The sequence below is a fragment of the Gobio gobio genome (genome assembly GCF_949357685.1).
Source record: "Gobio gobio genome assembly, chromosome: 17".
Taxonomy (NCBI): domain Eukaryota; kingdom Metazoa; phylum Chordata; class Actinopteri; order Cypriniformes; family Gobionidae; genus Gobio; species Gobio gobio.
Window position 1 is genome coordinate 41,437,633 of NC_137110.1, and position 21,026 is coordinate 41,458,658.

Consider the following 21,026-nt stretch of genomic DNA (forward strand, 5'->3'; position numbering starts at 1 on the left):
GCCAAAAACCAACCGAGGCTTTTGGGTATTTTCCAAAAAGGTCACAATAGTAGAATAAAATATTCGTTTTTCGGATATTTGTTAATGCTTGAGCTAACGCGTTTATCTATCTATCTATCTATCTATCTATCTATCTATCTATCTATCTATCTATCTATCTATCTATCTATCTATCTATCTATCTATCTATCTATCTATCTATCTATCTATCTATCTATCTATCTATCTATCTATCCATCCATCCATCCATCTATCTATCTATCTATCTATCTATCTATCTATCTATCTATCTATCTATCTATCTATCTATCTATCTATCTATCTATCTATCTATCTATCTATGATTCTGTGCACAATAAGGTTTCACAGTAGGTTTTTTAAACCTTTACTACACCTCTCAGCATACATTGGAGAAAAAAAACAATTAGCAAAATATATCAAAGCAAATTAAAACGACATTTTTTTTTTTATTTAGAGTTTTAAGGCACTCTTTTTCAGTTGCTTTATTGACATGAAATGTTCAAATAATTTTTGAATGCCACAAAACATTAACAAATCTACATTTGTGTAAATAAAAATTATTTGTGATCAAAATATTATATAGGCCTAATAGTATACACCGATCAGGCATAACATTATGACCACTGACAGGTGAAGGGAATGGGTGGGATATATTAGGCAGCAAGTGAACATTTTGTCCTCAAAGTTGATGTGTTTGAAGCAGGAAAAATGGGCAAGCGTAAGGATTTGAGCGAGTTTGACAAGGGCCAAATTGTGACGGCTCTTGTGGGGTGTTTCCGGTCTGCAGTGGTCAGTATCTATCAAAAGTGGTCCAAGGAAGGAACAGTGGTGAACCAACGACAGGGTCATGGGCGTCCAAGGCTCATTGATACACATGGGGAGCGAAGGCTGGCCGTGCATCGCAGTTTGTTGTGTATGGGGCTGCAGACCAGTCAGGGTGCCCATGCTGATCCCTGTCCATTGCCAAAAGCACCAACATTGAGCATGTGAGCATCAGAATTGGACCACGGAGCAATGGAAGAAGGTGGCCTGGTCTGATTAATCACGTGGGTGGCCCAGTGCATGTGCGTCGCTTACCTGGGGAACACATGGCACCAGGATGCACTATGGGAAGAAGGCAAGCCGGAGGAGGCAGTGTGATGCTTTGGGCAATGTTCTGCTGGGAAACCTTGGGTCCTGCCATCCATGAGGATGTTACTTTGACACGTACCACCTACCTCAGCATTGTTGCAGACCATGTACACCCTTTCATGGAAACGGTATTCTCTGGTGGCTGTGGCTCTTTCAGCAGGATAATGCGCCCTGCCACAAAGCAAAAATGGTTGAGGAATGTTTTGAAGAGCACAACAATGAGTTTGAGGTGTTGACTTGGCCTCCAAATTCCCCAGATCTCAATCCAATCAAGCATCAAACAAGTCAGATTATTAGGTAATGCCTGATCGGTAACAACATAATGTAAATATAATATAATATCTCTGAAAATTAGACCAGTTCACGTGAACCCTAAATGTTAGATGAATTACTCACCTACTAAGATGCGCTCCACCTACAACCATTTGAGACACATAAGCACACACCAAGCATAAATCTGTCTGGCTGTTCAGGAATTGTCTTTAAGTCTTATTTATAGCTATCTATAAACTAATCATAAAATATATGTTGAGAAACTATCACATTTTAACAAAACGCAGAAATGTGGGTGTATGACGTTTCAAAAGATTAGTTCAGGTTCATATAGAAACATTTTATTAAAAGTGTAAGATAACAGGTTACAAACAGTGAATGAAAAAAAAACATTTCAAACTGTTACAAAGTTGAGAAAATACTTTAGTTTGATATGTGTACAAAACTATAGTTTTGTTGTAAAAGCTTGTTTACTGGCCATTTCATTTGAAACATAATACAAGTACTTCATTATGATTTGTTCATTAGGCATGCACAACACCTCTCAAAAGAAAAACAACTTCATCCAAATTCAATCAATATGCTAGTTAACTGACATTATCACATAATCATTTTATAAATTCCAAATGTAAATACCCCAGATTTGACACTGGGAGAACATTTGAGTGCAATCTGAACAGATGCGCACAGTGGTATATGGCAGTAACAGCTGTTGACTGAATCGGGCACTTCATGAACACACTAGATAACATATATTCAAGAAGAACACTCACTCTCAAATGTACAAACAGCAAACTTATGGCTTCTCTCGATGAGTTACACAAACTTGGCATTAACAGAACAACAACAGTGGTTAAGTAACCACACAATTACATACTGTACATACACATCCAGACATTATGTAAAAACCATTGCTTTCAATGTGAAGCTCATTAATCTGGTATTTCTGGGACCTCCACCATATACTCTTAAAAAAATAAAGGTTCCAAAAGAGGGTTTTCACAGTGATGCCATAGAACAGGGGTGCCCAATCCTGTTACTGGATATCTACCTGCCAGCAGCCGTTCAGCGCCATCCCTGATCAAACACACCTGTTGAGTTTGCAGAGGTACTGTAGATCTCCAGGAACAGGATTTGGGCATCCCTGCCATAGAAGAACCATTTTGTGTTCCCTAAAGCCAATTCACACTGCACTGACAGACACCGACCAATGATAAAACACTTCGTCAGGTTTTGTTGGATTAGTGTTCTATCGGTGTCTGTTGCCCATTGGTCTGCGTTTTAGTTTTTGCAGATCGTTCATGTTCAATCAGCGTTTGCTGGGTTGTGGAATGTCTGAGAAGTGGCGTACTGTAATCTGAAGACTGTCTGTGTAGCGTGAATTGGCCTCTAAAGAACCTTTAACCATTTTTTTACAATAATTTGAAAGAACCTTTTATTCTATAAGATAGAGAACCTTTTGTGGAATGAATGTTAAAGGTTCTTCATAGAACCATCAATAACAATAAAGAATCTTGAGCGTATATTAAAAAAGAACAAAGCTGCTCTGGCTTAAAGATATTTAAACCACTTAATGCCACATTTTTTTACACAAAGAATACATTTTACGTCAAAATACATTTATTTTGTCATGGCTGTATCAGTTTTGTCATAGATTTGTGCCCGTAACTAGTGCATTGTTGAATGATATCCTGAACATTGGTCACTGAAGACCTGCATTTGTTCATTCGCATCATGTTCCTTCAATCCCTTCTCTGTCTCTATGTGCGGACAGCATTGGCTTTATGAAATGACCTGCTGTGCCAGTAGTCAGGATTATCAAAAGCTTTATGTTCCATCCCTGCATGCACTTTTACATACGCTCCAGGCCCTGAGCTCTGGGGTCCCCCTGAACACTCTCCGTCCCTCAGTCCAACACTCTCCTCGTCTTCTCCCTCCATGTTCTGGTATTCGGCTTCCGAGGCTCCACCTGCAGCCAATGAGTCCATATCCTCATATTCATACGCTTCTCCTTCCCCTTCCATTAACCCCTGCACCCTGAGAGAATTCCTCAGCCGAGGCTGGCGGTTAGTGTACTGATAGTCATCCTCCACATATTCGTCTTCATCGTCTTGTGGCGATCTTCTGAGAACAGGGTGGGAAACTGGTCTTGGGAGGTGAAGTTTGAGTACCATGTTGGTTGGTGTTCCTCCTCCTCCTCCACCACCACGGACGTCCATGTACTCGTACTGAACCTCCTGAAGGTCCAGATCAGCGTCCGTGTACTCTGCTTCACTGGACAGGAAATCGCCGTCGCTGTGACTTCTTTGTTCAGTCGAGGACTGGGAGAGACCTCCACTACTTTCTGAGCCCTCGATCGATGATCTCTTATTGGGTCTGCCGGACCGTGGAGATTTGTGATTGCTGTACAGCCCGGCAGGGTTGAAGGAGGCACTGCGGTTTCGTGGTGGTCGCTGATTGTAATCTTTAAGCTGCCCTGGTATATGGCAGAGTGAGAGGGTCTGGTTGTTCATATACTCGTATTCTTCACCTGCCCCGTTGTGGGCTTCTAAAAAGTCGCCAGAATGACCTCTTGACAGTTTCCTTTGAGAACGTATGGCACGTGATGATGGAAATAGAAGAGTTTCTAAAAAAAAAACATAAAACAAGAGATGTGTTAACACGAGTACTCATAAAAATATGGATGCCAATGTCCGCCTCCGATAAAATAAAAATCCAATTGCAACTTTATTTCTTCAACTTGAGTATTTTTTCCATTCATTTTTTCCATAGGGATGTTAAAAAAAGTCTTGGTTAAAGTGCCATGAACTAAACCAACCGGTTACACAATCAAAACATGTTTTATTTGAAGCAAAAAAGTATTTGAAAATCAGACAACAGCTTTAATGAGGGAAAAAGAATTACAATCCCATGAAGCATTGCGAAAAACATAATCGGATTAAAAATGGAGAAATATAAAACTATTCATTTAGCTGTTGATTATATCTATAGAAACAATATTTTAAGTTTATTATAAAAAAAAATGCATATATACACTATAGCCAAAATATTGGGACACCCCTCCAAATCATTGAAGTCAGGTGTTCCAATCACTTCCATGGCGCATGCAGATGCTTCTACAAGCATTTGTGAAAGAATGGGTCGCTCTCAGGAGCTCATTGAATTCAAGCGTGATACCGTGATAGGTTGCCACCTGTGCAATAAGTCCATTCGTGAAATTTCATCAATAGTTTTGTGGAGGGGGGATTGTGGTGGGGTTGTTTTTTAGGGGTTGGGCTTGGCCCCTTAGTTCCAGTGAAAGGAACTCTTAATGCTTCAGTATACCAAGACATTTTGGACAATTTCATGCTCCCAACATTCTGGGAACAGTTTGGGGATGGATGGCCCTTTCCTGTTCCAACATGACTGCGCACCAGTGCACAAAGCAAGGTCCATAAAGACAAGTTTGGTGTGCAGGAACTTGACTGGCCTGCACAGAGTTCAGACCTCAACCCGATAGAACACCTTTGGGATGAATTAGAGCGGAGACTGTGAGCCAGGCCTTCTCATCCAACATCAGTGCCTAACCTCACAAATGCGCTTCTAGAAGAATGGTCAAAAATTCCCATAAACACACTCCTAAACATTGTGGAAAGCCTTCCCAGAAGAGTTGAAGCTGTTACAGCTGTAAAGGGTCGACCAAATTCATATTAAACCCTACAGATTAAGAATGGGACGTCATTAAAGTTCATGTTTATGTAAAGGCAGGCGTCCCAAAACTTTTGGCAATATAGTATATATATATATATATATATATATATATATATATATAGACTAAGTACTTTGAGAATATAGGGAGACCAACTTGATTATGTCATTCGCAGTGCTTCATGGGAGTGGGTGGAGCTAAGGAGCTCTTTTGGCAAGATTTGCTTGTTGCAACTTGCAACTTGCAGCATCATGGGTAATGTAGTTTTCACCTCAAGTTCATCTGTTAAACACGATTATTTAAAAAAATAAGTTGAAATAATGTAGACGGATGGCTTCAACAAAAGCAAATATCATTGATTAACAACCTCAGAGCTCACAACAGGTTTAAAAATGATCATTATCAATTAACTTATGGAAAAATGTTTTTACTTCCAGAACCCGACTGTTGCACTCTATTCCAAATGTAATGTAATTGACCTCAGTCAGGTTAGACACAATACTAAATTTAACACAGATGAAAACAAGGCTGTGAAGGATGGACTTGCAGTCTTGACAATGTACTATATTAAAGTACTATATCACGTTATTTTCATGAGTTTTTCATCAGCTGAATAATCAGTATATTGTTAAACAACAGTACAATGGTTTGAGTATACTTGCATAAAACCGTGCAACCCTGAAGGTTTATTTCGACTTTTTCGATAATTGTAAATCTATTTCTCAGTGTAATTTTATATCTCACAACGTAAATGTATTTCTTATTTTAAACAATATCTCATAATTAATTTTTTTACTCTGAAGGCAGAAATGGGCTTCTGCAGATATTTCATTATTGTTTCACAGGACCTTCCAAAGTTCAAAGCATCAACATTTTGCAGAAATTGTTTTATAAAGATTACACACACACACACACACACACACACACACATGTTTGTTTTTGTGAAATGTGAGGACATTCCATAGGCGTAATGGTTTTTATACCGTACAAACCGTATTTTCTATCCCCTTACACTGCCCCTGCCCCTAAACCTAACCCTCACAGGAGACTGTGCAGTTCACTTTCTGTGAAAAAAAACTTGTTCTGTGTGATTTATAAGCATTTTGAAAAGTGAGGACATGGGGAACGTCCTCATATTTCACCCTCTTTTTGTAATACCTATGTCATACCCATGTCATTATACACATTTGTGTCCTGATATTTCACGAAAACATGCCCACACACACACACACACACACACACACACACACACACATGCCGCTCTAATTTGCCTTTCCTCACCTTTCTCTGGACTTTCACCAAATCCAGGCAATACATATTCATTTTGGTCCTCTTCTCCTTGAGTCCCCGTGGAGGTTGTTTCCGGAGGCCCTGATAGGCTGTCCCGCTGTGATATGTAAGCGCTGTCCTCTCGATGTGTGACCCTCCTCATGCTGCCAACCAATGTGAGGTCCTCGTTCGTTTCCAGTTCCACTGCAGTTCCCTGCCCTTCCGAACTCACGGAAACAGTGCAAGCAGAGTCCAGACGGGAACGAGATGCCCATGCCGTCTACAGCAAAATGAGGTGGACAATATATTGAGTGACGGTGTGCTGATAGTCCATTACTACACAAATATTCATTCATCATAACTCATGTTGTTTCTATATGGATAGTCTCAGCCTAAAACTATTGAACTAAAATGAGCTTTAGACATGATTGTTAAACACTGACCTGCGCAGAGCTCTCCAGACCAGGGGTCATTGGTAGATATCCAGCAATATTGGATGGAGTTAGACTTGACTGATGAAATAAAAAAATAAAAAAGTGTCAAAGTTATGCTGCTTAATTTGTTATTCAAACAGCCTCCACAAACAATCTGAAGATATGGTTCAGTAAATTCTTTAAAGTATGTTTTTGAAAGAAATTATTACTTTTATTCAGCAAGCATGCATTAAATAGATCAAAAGTGACAGTAAAATCATTTGTTGCAGAAACATAACAAATTATAATGGTTTCCACAAAAATGTTGTTTTAAACAGTGATAATAAGAAATGTTTCTTGAGCAGCAAATCATCATGTGACACTGAAGACTGGAGTAATGACGCTGAAAATTCAGCTTCGCCATCACAGGAATAAATTGCATTTTACATATTAGAATTGTATCCCGCATTTTTGAACAGTAGTGTATATTAGTCTATTTTCAAACCATTGTGTATTGATCATGGTCAATATTATATAACCCACCCGATGAGAATCTATACGCAGTCTAGAGAAGCTTCTAGAAGGCGTTACATAGCGTGGCATGTCTATCGCATCTTCCGAGACTTTATCTTCCTGGTCCTCCAGGGCCACCCCTAGAATGTCCATCTCAGTTCCTCTCTGATGTTGCTCATCTGAGGCCGCGTCAGGAGCTCTGTACTCCTCCTAGTGGTGGAACATCAATCAACAACAGTCATCCAAACAGTTCCATGTTCTGACATGACCAGTAAACAATGAAGTACTCTGTCCGTGTGCCTTACTTTGATGACAAGATACCGAGAAGGGTCTCTGGCCATTCGGGTGAACTCATTGGCTAGCTCCTTGAAAGTTGGCCGAACATTTTCATCAATCATCCAACCTGTTTAAACATTTGTGTTAGGAATATACAGATCATTATTTTCAAGTTATGGCCAATAAACGCAGAAAAGGAGCACATTAGAATGATTTCTGAAGGATCATGTGACACTGAAGACTGGAGTAATGAAATCCAGCTTTGCATCACAGGAATAAATGGCATTTTAAAATATATTTAAAACATGAATTATGTCCCAATATTACTGTTTTTTCTTTATTTGACTATAATTAAAATACTTCTGTCAAACACATTTGAACGGTTGTGTAAATTCTATAATATTTTGTCAAAATACATTAAAGATAGAAAAAAACTAGAACAAAAAGGCATCAAGTTATGAAATAGCATTTTTAGAAATTCACTGTGTTCATGAGATGACGTAAAATGTAAAAATAAGGGAAATGAGCATGCACAATTAAATGCCTAAAATTGGCCAATACAGATAGAAACACTTTCTAGTATCTGATTATGGCACTGATATATTGTGCATCTCTAATTTGTGTTTACAATCTTTCCAGAAGCTTTCATGCTAACATGCCCTGTGTCTATATGATATATATGATGGGATCAAATCCAGAAGCATAAGATCAGTTCCACTTTGCATTATGGGCAATAATAAGAAGACTTACATTTGACCATGACCATGTAGACATCGATGGTGCAGATCTGAGGTTGAGAAAGGCGTTCTCCTTTCTCTAACAGATCAGGTACTTCTTGTGGTCGCATAGCAGAGTAAGGCTCTGCCCCATATGACATCATCTCCCAGACTGTCACACCTAGAGATAGAGTGGGCTTTTTATTGAATCTTCAGCTCCAAAGTGCAATATTTTACAGTTCCATTTTATCTTGTAACAGATGGACTCACCATAGCTCCATACATCACTCTGGTGTGTGTATCTGCGGAACAAGATGCTTTCGAGGGCCATCCACTTAATTGGCGTCTAGGAGTTACAAAGATTAGGAAAAAAGTCAGAGGCAAGGTGTAGTGAAGACTGGTTCAGGAACTGATTGGAACATAGTAGCAATACATTTACACTACCAGTCAAAAATTTTGAATAAATAAGATAAGAAAAATAATAAGAAAAAAAGTATCTTCTGCTCACCAAGACAGCATTTATTTAATCAAACATACAGTAAAAAATAGCAATATTGTAAAATAACTGTTTTCTATTTGAATATATTTGAAAATGTAATTTATTCCTGTGAACAAAGCTGAACTTTCAGCATCATTACTCTAGTCTGCAGTGTCAAATGATCCAATCAGTCTAATATGCTGATTTGCTGTTCAAGAAACATTTTGTATTGTTATCAATGTTGAAAACAGTTGTGCTGCTTCATATTTTTGTGGACATTGTGATAAAAAAAAAATTCTGGATTCTTTGATGAACGGAAAGTTCATAAGATCAGCATTTATTTGCAATAGAAATCTTTTGTAACATACATTTCTTTACTGTACCTTTTGATCAATTTAATGCGTCCTTGCTAAACAACAGTATCCATTTTTTTCTTACTTACCCCAAACTTTTGAATGGTAGTATCACGGTTACACAAATACACAACTATTTCAACACTACTATTTTCAACATTGATAATAAAAAGAAATGTTTCTTAAGAAAACTTTTTAAATTGTAATAATACTTCACAATATTTACATTTTTACTGTATTTTTGATCAAATACATGCAGCCTTGGTGAGCATAAGACTTTTCAAAAACATTAAAAAAATCTTTATTATTCCAAACTTTTGACAGGCAGTGTAACTTAGACGTCTGATTTACCTTAATTTCATTGAAGAAGTATTTCTTGTCGTCGGGGTAAAGGAGGTCAGCGATGCCATAATCAGCTATTTGAACAATAAAGTCACTCTTGAGCAGAATGTTGCGGGCAGCCAGGTTCCTGTGGACCATTCTCTGCTCCTCTAGATAATACATACCCTAGGAGTGAGCAAGTGAGGAAAGACTTTAGTTAGTTTAAGTGGGCTTGAAATTATCTGAATACCTGAATCCCTCAACACACATAGCCAGACTTTCTGTCCCTCTCACCTTGGCAATCTGCACACACCAGTTGAGCAGTCTCTGAGGGTTGAGACTCTCTCTGCGCTGCCGGATGTGCTCCAGCAACGACCCCTGTGGACTGAGCTGAGTGACCAGCTGCAGACTGGGCCCTGGGCAGATGCCTAAAAGCCGCACTATATACGGATGGTCCAAACTCCCCATAGCCAACATATGCTGCAAGACAAGAAATCATTCAGAATGTCATTTTGTGTGTCTGCTGTTTTTGAATGTTTTTGTTGTCTTGTAAAAGGTATTAATGAATGGTTAACATTTTGACAGAGTAATAGTTAGCTTTTAAATAAAAACTTATAAATGTCACTATGAACGAATAAAAATGAAATGAAATGTACATAAATTGTTCATTTATTAATCACAGGGCAAGCCTACACTACCATTCAAAAGCTTGGGGTTGGTATGATTTTGGTATGATAGAAACCCAAAGTAAAGTGAGGAACATTGGCATTATTTTCAATGCTTATCTTTCATTTGAATCTTTCGTTCAGAGTACTGTGAAAGCATATTTTTTCCATCTCAGAACCATCGCTAGATTGCGTCCTATGTTAACTTTCACTGTAGCAGAAAAACTGATAAATTCCTCCGTCGTCTCTCGGCTAGACTACTGTAATGCCCTTTTAGCTGGAGTTTCTAAATTTACAATAAACAAGCTTCAATTTGTTCAAAAAGTTGTCCGCCAGGATCTTAACTGGGTCCAGGATATGCAATCATATTACTCCGGTTTTGGAATCCTTGCATTGGCTCCCAGTCTAGTGGATTTCAAGATTATGATGCTCACATACAAATCATTGCATGGGCTGGCACCACACAATTTAACAGAACTGTTACATCCTTATACTCCTATTTGCAGATTACACTCTTCACAATCAAACTTGTTGGTTGTCCCTCAAACACGCTTAAGATCTATGGTTGACAGGGCTTTCTCTTCCTATACACCTGTCCTTTTGGAATTCTCTGCCACTTGAACTTAAGAAAACTCAGACCGATGCCATTTTTAAGGTTCAACTTAAGACATTTGAACATTTGCCTGATGTTTGGTGTGTGTTTGTACATTTGTACATTGTGTATTTTGTGTACAGCACTTTCAGAAGCTGCTTTTAAAGGCGCTTCATAAAATAAAGTTTATTATTATTATCATTTTTTTAAAATGTTTTTGAAATAAGTCTCATAATGTTCAACAAGGCTACATTTATTTGATCAAAGATACAGTAGATTTTACAGAAAATTATATTTTAAAATGAATTAAAATAGAAAACAGTTCATTTACATTTTAATAATATTTCACAGGTTTAAAAACACAGGTTTAAGTACAATTTAAAAAATGTATTTGATTTAAAAAATAAACAAATTTATTGTAAAATTGTGATGGCGAAGCTGTTTTTTTTTTAGCATCATTACTCCAGTCTTCACTTGATCCTTCAGAAATCATTCTAATATGCTGATTTGCTGCTCAAGAAACATTTATTATTATTATCAATGTTGAAAACAGTGCTGCTTAATATTTTTTCAGTATTCTTTGATGAATAGAATGTTCAAAAGAATAGCATTTATTAGAAATAGAAAGTTTTTGTAGCATTATACCTGATTTTATTGTGACTTTTGGCCAATTTAATCCATTTTAGTTGAATAAAAGTACTAATTTCTTTAAAGAAAAAAACAACAACTTACTGGCCCAAGCTTTTGAACAGTAGCATATACAGGGAGTGCAGAATTATTAGGCACGTTGATTTTCTGATCATATTTTTTTTCCAGGCACATTTGACCAATTCCAAACCACAGTAATCCTAATAACTACTATTGATTTAGTATTTAATAATGTATAAGTGATATATAATTGCTCATGAAGGCTGGAAATGAAAATCACCTTATATTCAGGTGTGCAGAATTATTAGGCATGTTTTCTTTTACAGATAAATTGAGCCAAAAAAGAGATTTAACTCAGACTGAAAAGTCAAAAAGTATTAAATGCCCATGAGAAGGATGTAATACTAATGCAAAACTAGACATTGCAGTTAAGGCGTGACCATTGGACAGTGAAATGCTCGTTGGGTCAGCAGGGTCAGACAAAAACAGGTGGTGAAGAAAAGACACCTGTAAACTGCAAAAGAATTAAGAATTAAGGTGAAGAATTAAGGGTGAAACCATCAGGAACCCTTTAGTCTCCAGCGCCACCATTTTCCAAAGCTGCAACCTACCTGGAGTCTCCAGAAGTGCAAGGTGTCAGGATCTCAGAGACTTCAGTTAGGTAAAGAATCCTAAAAAATGACCCCCACTAGATAAGAATGACAAGCTGAAGTGTTGTAAAATACATGAAGAAGGTTTTTTTATAGGCTTTATGGACAGATAGGTTGAGAGTGACTCTTGAAGGACCAGCACCACATCCTCTAGTACCACTGTTTGAAGAATTCATCTTCCAGAATCTGGCAGTACGTTTTGGGAGTTCATTTTTAGTTCATCTCTGCAAAACGGACTTCAGGATGGACTAAAATGAACTCCCAAAACGTACTGCCAGATTCTGGAAGATGAATTCTTCAAACAGTGGTACTAGAGGATGTGGTGCTGGTCCTTCAAGAGTCATTCTCAACCTATAAAACCTATAAAGCCTATAAAAAAGCAGGCTTCATGTATTTTACAACACTTCAACTTATGATTCTTATTTAGTGGGGGTCATTTTTTAGGATTCTTTACCTAACTGAAGTCTCTGAGATCCTGACACCTTGCACTTCTGGAGACTCCAGGTAGGTTGCAGCTCTGGAAAATGGTGGCGCTGGAGACTAAAGGGTTCCTGATGGTTTCACCCTTAATTCTTCACCTTAATTCTTAATTCTTTTGCAGTTTACAGGTGTCTTTTCTCCGCCACATGTTTTTGGCTGACCCAATGAGCATTTCACTGTCCAATGGTCATGCCTTAACTGCAATGTCTAGTATTGCATTAGTATTGCATCCTTCTCATGGGCATTTAATACTTTTTGACTTTTCAGTCTGAGTTAAATCTCTTTTTTGGCTCAATTTATCTGTAAAAGAAAACATGCCTAATAATTCTGCACACCTGAATATAAGGTGATTTTCATTTCCAGCCTTCATGAACAATTATATATCACTTATACATTATTAAATACTAAATTAATAGTAGTTATTAGGATTACTGTGGTTTGGAATTGGTCAAATGTGCCTGGAAAAAAAATATGATCAGAAAATCAACGTGCCTAATAATTCTGCACTCCCTGTAAATGCTTTGTGTGTGTGTGTGTGTGTGTGTGTGTGTGTGTGTGTGTGTGTGTGTGTGTGTGTGTGTGTGTGTGTGTGTGTGTGTGTGTGTGTGTGGGCATGTTTTTGTGAAATATCAGGACACAAATGTGTATAATAACATGGGTATGACATAGGTATTACAAAAAGAGGGTGAAATATGAGGACGTTCCCCATATCCTCACTTTTCAAAATGCTCATAAATCACACAGAACAAGTTTTTTTTCACAGAAAGTGAACTGCACAGTCTCCTGTGAGGGCTAGGTTTAGGGGCAGGGGCAGTGTAAGGGGATAGAAAGTACGGTTTGTACGGTATAAAAACCATTACGCCTATGGAATGTCCTCACATTTCACAAAAACAAACATGTGTGTGTGTGTGTGTGTGTGTGTGTGTATGTGTGGACTGGTAATCCCAACGTTATGGGGACAAAATGTCCCCACAAAGATGGCAATATCCGAAATCCTCATCCTTGTGGGGACATTTTTAGGTCCCCATGAGGAAAACATCTTATAAATCAGACTAAGTGATGTTTTTTTGACTAAGTGATGAAAATGTAAAAATGCAGAATGTCTCCTGTGATGGGTAGGTTTAGGGAAAGGGGCAGTGTAGGGGGATAGAAAATACGGTATGTACGGTATAAAAACCATTACGCCTATGGAAAGTCCCCATAAAACATGAAAACCCAACATGTGTGTGTGTGTGTGTGTGTGTGTGTGTGTGTGTGTGTGTGTGTGTGTGTGTGTGTGTGTGTGTGTGTGTGTGTGTGTGTGTGTGTGTGTGTGTGTGTGTGTGTGTGTGTGTGTGTGTGTGTGTGTGTGTGTGTGTGTGTTGATTTTTAAATGCACTGAGCACTTGGAAGTATCCGTGTGGCTGTCTTACATCTGTAAGTTCTTGAAAGGTCTGTCGTCCTGTACGGTCTTGGATAGTCTTGAGAGCCACTGGAATCTTTACTGTGTCTCCCTCTGGTATCCAAACTCCCTGTGAAGAAACAAATGAGAAAGGAGAAATATGCATGAGGAAACTGTAAGAGAGACAAAATAAGGAAGTAAACAATGCATTAGAACACCTCGAGGAAATGGTTCAGTAACTTATACGAGTTATTGTCAGGTTTCAGTATGAGCTCATGTAATGACATCAGAGTGTGTAAGTACTGTACCTTGTGCACAGTGCCAAACACTCCAGAGCCGAGAGGTTTGATCTTTCGTAGTTCAGACCCTCTCAATATCCGAGCATGAACTTTCACGCCTTTTTCTCCGGGCTCCAGTGGTTCAAAACTCTAAATGCATTTTTAAACGTTATAAAACCTTATACAATTCAGTTTGTTGAATTCATTTTGACTATATGTATCTGCACACACCTCTCCACTCTGCAGATATCTCCTCATGGCACGTTTTTGGCGGATGGCAACACTTCTGCGATACAGAACACTCAGCACAAACACTGAGAATGCGACCATGACCCCGAATATAACGCTCAGCACTATTGCTGTCACCGGCAAGCTGCAACACAACATGTTTACACAATTACACGCTGACTGGCAACTGCAGGTGATACATCACACCAGCAGAGGGAGACACTTACCTAGCAGTCGACCTGGACGAATCCACACAATCATTCTGACCTGGACCCAAACATCTGAGACAGGACACATACAGAATTAATTGCAAAAATATTTTAATAACAGTGACATACACAACCATTCAAAAGTTTAGCGTTAGTAAGATACACACATGTGATCAAAGTGGCGGTAAAGACATTTATAATGTTACAAAATATATCTAATAAATGCTGTTCTTTTGAACGTTCTTTTCATAAAAAAAACCCTGTGTATGACATTTCAACAAAAATATTAGGCAGCACTAAAACTGTTTTTGACTTTGATAATAATAAGAAATGTTTCTTAATCAGCAAATCAGCTTGTTAGAATGATTTCTGAAGGATCATCATGTGACTGAAGACTAGAGTAATGATGCTGAAAATTCAGCTTGCCATCCCAGGAATAAATTACATTTTCGAATAAATTCATATAGAAAATTGTAAAAACATTTCACAATATTACTATATTTTTGGTGAGCATAAGAGAATGGCATAAGTCAAGCCACGTGTCTATGATATTCCAGTTTCTAGATTTGCTCAGGTTTCTTTCTTTCTTTCTTTTTATCATCCCTAGGCAAGCTGAATGTTTTGCATAAAAGCTATTTTATTGGACTTTAATTGACATTCTGAGCCTCCTCACCCCATGGTGCAGTTGGCATGGCATGGTTGGCATTTGTGCTGGCCACTGGAGAACTTATAAATGATGAGCCCATTTTCCCCCTGAACCCCCTCTGGACACGAGGACACGCAATACGGCCCATCCTGCAAATGCACACATGCTTCACACTCATCAGCACCCTGCAGGACAAATGAGATGGAGAGATTATTTAATAAATCAAACAATCCGTGCAAACAGTGCGCGGCATTCTATCAAATAACAAAAGATTACCCGTCCTCTGCAGGTGTGTTTGTAGTCCTGAACCGCACACTCCTGGTGACATGGCATACACTCTCCTTTAGGTCCTGCAAACTCTCGTTTTTCACTGTGGAGAGGTCAGAGGTCATCTCTTCAGAAAATCTCTTTTCTCACAGTACTAAATCGTATATTGTTTTCTTATCTACAACACACACATATCAAAAGGACACGGTGTCTCAATCCACCTCCTAGTTCACTGCCCAGAAAGTTGGCCATTTCTAAGCACAGTTTCAATGTCAAAATCATTCCAGAGCACTAAAATATGTTCATTCAAGAGAAATTCCTGTGAGCACCAATTTCTCAATATTATATTCATAGACTGGAAATATCGCAACCTCTGCAGCCTCTTTGTCATCAGAAATAGTTACGAGCGCATATGTCATACACATTCCAACAGTTACAATGACGAACAATACAAATTACTTTTTGTCCGCAATATACTAGGGAAATAGGGTGCAGAATGAGAGACAGCCATTGTCCTATACTGACCCTGACAGGAAGTTGCAGTGCGGTACACATGTTCCTCCTCTGCTGTAGTTCTTGCAAGACAGACACTGATCGGGTCCCGGGCCCCAGCAGCCCTCAGATGAACACAGGGGATCACACACATGCCCTTCTTGAACTACAAACACACACAAACACACACACAAAAATACTGAATATGAGATTTTCTTTTTACATTTTAAATAGTCATTAATGAAATGTAATATTCATTAATATACAAAATTCCGTATCATGCATTTAATATTTTTGGTATTTTTCTTTTTTCTTCATTTAACATAAAACGTATTGCATGCTATAACCCTCTCCCATGTGCAACGGCTTCTCAAACAAGAAAAAATGTAGGGGGCTTGATTTTGTCCATCTGGAATTGATTGGATGGTTGTTGTTTGCTATTGGTCCATCTCATTTGAGTGACAGGTTGCCCTGCCTTCACGCCAGTAAACAGAAGAGAAGAAAAGCGATGTCGTTGCAAGAGGGATTGGACAATATTTTGATTAAAGATTATGAGGACACATAAAAAAAAAAAAGATGTGCACAGATAAAATATTTATAATAAATACGTCAATATTCCATACAAAAAATTTATTGGTCCATTTTGATTTTATGGTGACTTTAAAGCCACTTCTCAATGATTAACTAGTCATTCAGACGACCCAAAACAAGTCAATAGTGAAAAACTAATTTTGATAACACGCCACATGTAGATTACTCACTGCATTGCTCTTGTGGGAGGTTCTCTTTGATGTCGAGGGACTTCTGGCGACGCGCAGCCCTGGGGCCGCTTCCGAACAGACGTGTCCAGTTAACTGTGTGGTGATAGCAGAGCTGCTTGTTTCCTGTAATGTAGATGCCTCCGTCACCGATTCGTTTGAGAGAGCGAAGACCCAGGGACTTTAACGTAGGAATCTTCATCACCAAAAGCGAGTAACCCCTGAGAGAGAGAGAGAGAGAGAGTGGAAATGTCATTTAAAATATAAAACACAAATACAATTACATGGTACTTAAAGTCAACATGAAATGAACTGACCCTATTTACTTGCTTAAAGCCACAATATGTAATTATTTGATGCTATATGACGCTTATTCAAAACAAAGACGTAGCTTGATGATGACACCTTGATTTTATTCTGCCGCAGACGAACGCTTCCGCTTCTTCTGGTCATGCATATGTGGGGTAACGCAGCGCTGTTTTATCACATTAGATACATTTGAGTGTGTTGAAAGTTATGTTATAATGCTACTCTGTGTGTTCGCTCAGCGGCGACTATGAGACAGTTTTTTTTTTTTTTACTTTCTGACTTCAAACTTTCCAATAGTAGTGTACATCAGATATGGAAGTAAATGGGTTGTGAACAGCATTTCATGTTGACATTAAGACTCTAAAAATCCACATCCAAAACTGCGGGATTGGAGCTAGCTGGGGACTATCAAAAATAACATTGCTCTGATGTACTTTCATGAAGACTCTACACATATTATTCACACAACATCTCAAGAGCTTCATTCCTGGTGATTAGGTGAAATCAACATTGTAAATGAGCCTTTTCTGATAAGCGGAACAGTTTCCATGTTCTCCATGCAAGATTTCCCACCACCAATTTGAAGCTTAGAAATACCACACCATTGAGCTGATTGTAAAGCACCTTTAAGCAATGCAAAAAGTGAGATTTCAACCATTTATATATGTATATATAGAACAATCAAGTAAAGAGAGAAAAGGAGTAAACTGAACACACAATCATACCTCTTCGAACTTATTCCTCTGGAGGGAGAACAAGACAGGAGCACGAAAATCAGTAATATTACACAACTTCTAGAAATATCAGGCAACAATTATAATGGTATTGTAATAATAACAAATGTTTTACTTTTCTAAAGAAACCGATTGCCTATGAAAAACCAATTGTCTATGTTATTGTTAACTAAAACTTAAACTAAAATGACAGCTAAAACGTTAATTCAAACAAAGTTGAAGTAAAATATTTATATATTAGAATAATTCTTTTTAATTAAAAATAAATTAATTAAAAATGTTGCCTGGGCAAATAAGTGAGATTTAAAAAATGTAAGCACTAAAATTACTAGAAACTAAAACAACTGAAATAAAAATAAGCTACCACTAAAAAGAAATATAAAAAAAAAAGTTAATTAAAATGATAAAAGCACATAAATTTACTCAAATTTAAAATAAAACTAAAACTGAATTAAAAATATGAATACATTCTACATATAAATGTTTCTTCCTGGTCCCTATATTCTGATCTAAACCTCACAATACATATCCTCCCACATTAAATGTAAGTCAGGGATTTTTTAAAACTGTTTAATTGATGGCTAGCTAAATATAATCTCTTTGAAAAGTGATAGCACACCTCCCCACGACAAGTTGAACAATTTGAAGTATCATTCTTGCACATACTACTAGTAATAACATTAATACTTTGTTTATGCTGATGCATTTTTGTGTTAAGAAATAAAGAGACAGGTAAATGTTTTTTTTTTCAGGCTGTATGCTCACCTGTACAGCGTTCGTCCTTGTATTGTTGCTAGATTTGAGAAGACAGAAAGATCTTCCAACTCTTCAGGCCAAGACTGAATACTCAGAATGTCTATCAAGCGGAAAGAAGGGTGAGTTAGATGGTAGAGATGGCCAAAATACACACACACACACACACACACACACACACACACACACACACACACACACACACACACACGTCTGGTTCTCTTTCTTTGGGGGCTCTCATAAACGTAATTGTTTTTATACTGTACAAACTGTCCCCATGAGTCTGTGTGCATTCAGGTTGAAGTCCCCACCAGGATAGAAAAACATGAACACTCACACACACTCGCGCACACACACACACACACACACACACACACACACACACACACACACACACACACACACACACACACACACACCTGTGATTTCTCTGACGGTGTTGAAGATCTTCAGTTTCTTTGGATCAAGAGCACTAATATTATTGTAACTGTCTCTGTGGAGGAAAGAGAGACAAACAGATTTGGCTTTCTGTCTCCTATAGAGGGGCTCGGAGAGGATATTCTACTTGAGCTCCGACTGCCCCCTATTACATAGGCAAAAATACATAAAGGAGCAGAAGGGGAGGAGGTATACCGAAAGAACTGAGAACAGGAAGTGGTAAGAGGTAAGTGTTTTACACCCTGGTATTAATAAGAGGATTAGATGGGCGTATTCCTCACAACATTACGTTTAATTACTTCACATAAAAAAAACCTTCACACTCTCACTTATTTCATTTGTCCACTATTTCCAACAGAGGATATAAAAGGAAAACTCATTTTTGTCATGAACATTTCAACCACTTGGCTTCTCAAATGATTGTTTAATAGCATTCGGTGGTGGAAATTATGGTGATGACATTTTAAACATTTTCTTTGTGAGGTTAATTTCATAGCTAGCATACTGTGTATATACTTAATAAAAACAATTAAACAATATTTTCATGTTTGGAAATGGTGTGCAATAAAAATGCAATAAAATTGACACATTTAATTTCAGAAGGTTTATTTTAAACAAGAAAGGCTTGAAATTTCCCAAGAATTTTCTTCCACTCACCCGCTAATGCCTGTTACAAGGAATTGCAGGCTGCCCTGAATCTTAGTGCAGTTTATGAAGCTGTCAATGTTCTGTGAGTCTACGGTCTCTCTGGGAGGTGTACCAACACAAGCTGCACAAAGAGAAGGAAAAAAAGGCAAGAAACACGGTTAAGATTGAAAACACACTAAGATGGACATAAAGGAGATTGTGCTTGTTTCTCAATGAACAGTGATGCAACTTTCAATAAAACTGCCAAGAAATACAACTCATCTTTTGAGACATAAATTTATGAACAGGAGCGCCATACATTCAGTAAATCCCTCATAGTCATGAGTTTTTATTAGAATGATTTCTGAAGGATCATGTGACACTGAAGACTGGAGTAATGGATGCTGAAAATCCAGTTTTGCATCACAGGAATAAATTATATTTTAAAACATATTACAAATTGTAATAATACTTCACAATATTACTGTATTTTTTTATCAAACAAATGCAGCCTTGGTGAGCATGAAATACTTCTTTCAAAAACATTACATTAAACAACAGAAAACAATGTCAATATGTTACCGTTGAATATAACTAGGTAAACAAAAGTGTGCATGTTACCTTTTGGACAGAGACCCCCACATGGCTCACATCTTTTCATCCCCTTTTTATCCACCTCCATCTTATTTGCTGGACAGCTGCTGACACATGAACTGCCATCTACAACAAAGTTAGCTGAAGAACAAGAGAACAGAGCAAATAAAGGCAGGAAGTCAAACAATTTTAATTTTTCATTCAAAATGCCTATAGGTTTTGTGGGATATTCAGTTTTGACCTCATAACCAATGTAAATATACTCCATAACCCATGAAATGACAAAGGAATCACTTACTAGGACAATGTGATACACACATCGTGCCGAACTGGTATTTTGCATTAGGATTCGGTTCCAATTTAAACGTCACTTTATTATAGATGAGAGCCTGGGGACACTGCGGCACACACGACCCTGAGTTGTTAAAATTTCTGCAGGCCTGTGAACACATACAGTCAAATCAAAGCAAGCACGGCTTGATTCATGAAGTTGTTATGTTAGACTAGAGTGATACATGTTGAAGAACTAGTGTGAGTTTTGTTGAACATACAAAGCAGTTGGTGTCGAGGGGTCCGGTGCAGCCCCCGGCACACTCAATATGACAGCACTCGCTGGGGCTACGTCCAAAACAGCGGCCGTTACACTGCGGTGCGCACACTGTCTTCGTCACTGAGAACAGGAGAGAAACAAAGTGAGCAGTGTGTGTGAGATACAGAAAGCTGATGTGGATGTGTGTGTGTGTGTGTGTGTGTGTGTGTGTGTGTGTGTGTGTGTGTGTGTGTGTGTGTGTGTGTGTGTGTGTGTGTGTGTGTGTGTGTGTGTGT

The 21,026-nt window shown here is 38.1% G+C and overlaps 1 protein-coding gene across 1 annotated transcript in view; it reads right to left on the reverse strand.

Annotated features, from left to right (window-relative positions):
* Positions 1 to 1,752: 1,752 nt before the first annotated feature.
* The window catches only part of erbb3a (erb-b2 receptor tyrosine kinase 3a), a 38,382-nt gene continuing 19,108 nt past the window's right edge, over positions 1,753 to 21,026 (reverse strand). Inside the window, exons 6-29 of the mRNA XM_079841056.1 lie at positions 20,753 to 20,871; positions 20,500 to 20,641; positions 20,229 to 20,342; positions 19,638 to 19,749; positions 18,962 to 19,035; positions 18,555 to 18,645; positions 17,781 to 17,798; positions 16,750 to 16,967; positions 16,022 to 16,154; positions 15,506 to 15,599; positions 15,257 to 15,414; positions 14,602 to 14,655; positions 14,378 to 14,519; positions 14,177 to 14,296; positions 13,900 to 13,998; positions 9,747 to 9,932; positions 9,483 to 9,638; positions 8,571 to 8,646; positions 8,335 to 8,481; positions 7,614 to 7,711; positions 7,339 to 7,518; positions 6,826 to 6,894; positions 6,395 to 6,662; positions 1,753 to 4,051 (exon numbers count right to left, since the gene is read on the reverse strand). Of these exons, the coding sequence (XP_079697182.1) occupies positions 3,186 to 4,051; positions 6,395 to 6,662; positions 6,826 to 6,894; positions 7,339 to 7,518; positions 7,614 to 7,711; positions 8,335 to 8,481; positions 8,571 to 8,646; positions 9,483 to 9,638; positions 9,747 to 9,932; positions 13,900 to 13,998; positions 14,177 to 14,296; positions 14,378 to 14,519; positions 14,602 to 14,655; positions 15,257 to 15,414; positions 15,506 to 15,599; positions 16,022 to 16,154; positions 16,750 to 16,967; positions 17,781 to 17,798; positions 18,555 to 18,645; positions 18,962 to 19,035; positions 19,638 to 19,749; positions 20,229 to 20,342; positions 20,500 to 20,641; positions 20,753 to 20,871 (3,734 nt within the window). The 3' untranslated portion in view covers positions 1,753 to 3,185. The remainder of the gene's footprint in view (positions 4,052 to 6,394; positions 6,663 to 6,825; positions 6,895 to 7,338; positions 7,519 to 7,613; positions 7,712 to 8,334; positions 8,482 to 8,570; positions 8,647 to 9,482; positions 9,639 to 9,746; positions 9,933 to 13,899; positions 13,999 to 14,176; positions 14,297 to 14,377; positions 14,520 to 14,601; positions 14,656 to 15,256; positions 15,415 to 15,505; positions 15,600 to 16,021; positions 16,155 to 16,749; positions 16,968 to 17,780; positions 17,799 to 18,554; positions 18,646 to 18,961; positions 19,036 to 19,637; positions 19,750 to 20,228; positions 20,343 to 20,499; positions 20,642 to 20,752; positions 20,872 to 21,026) is intronic.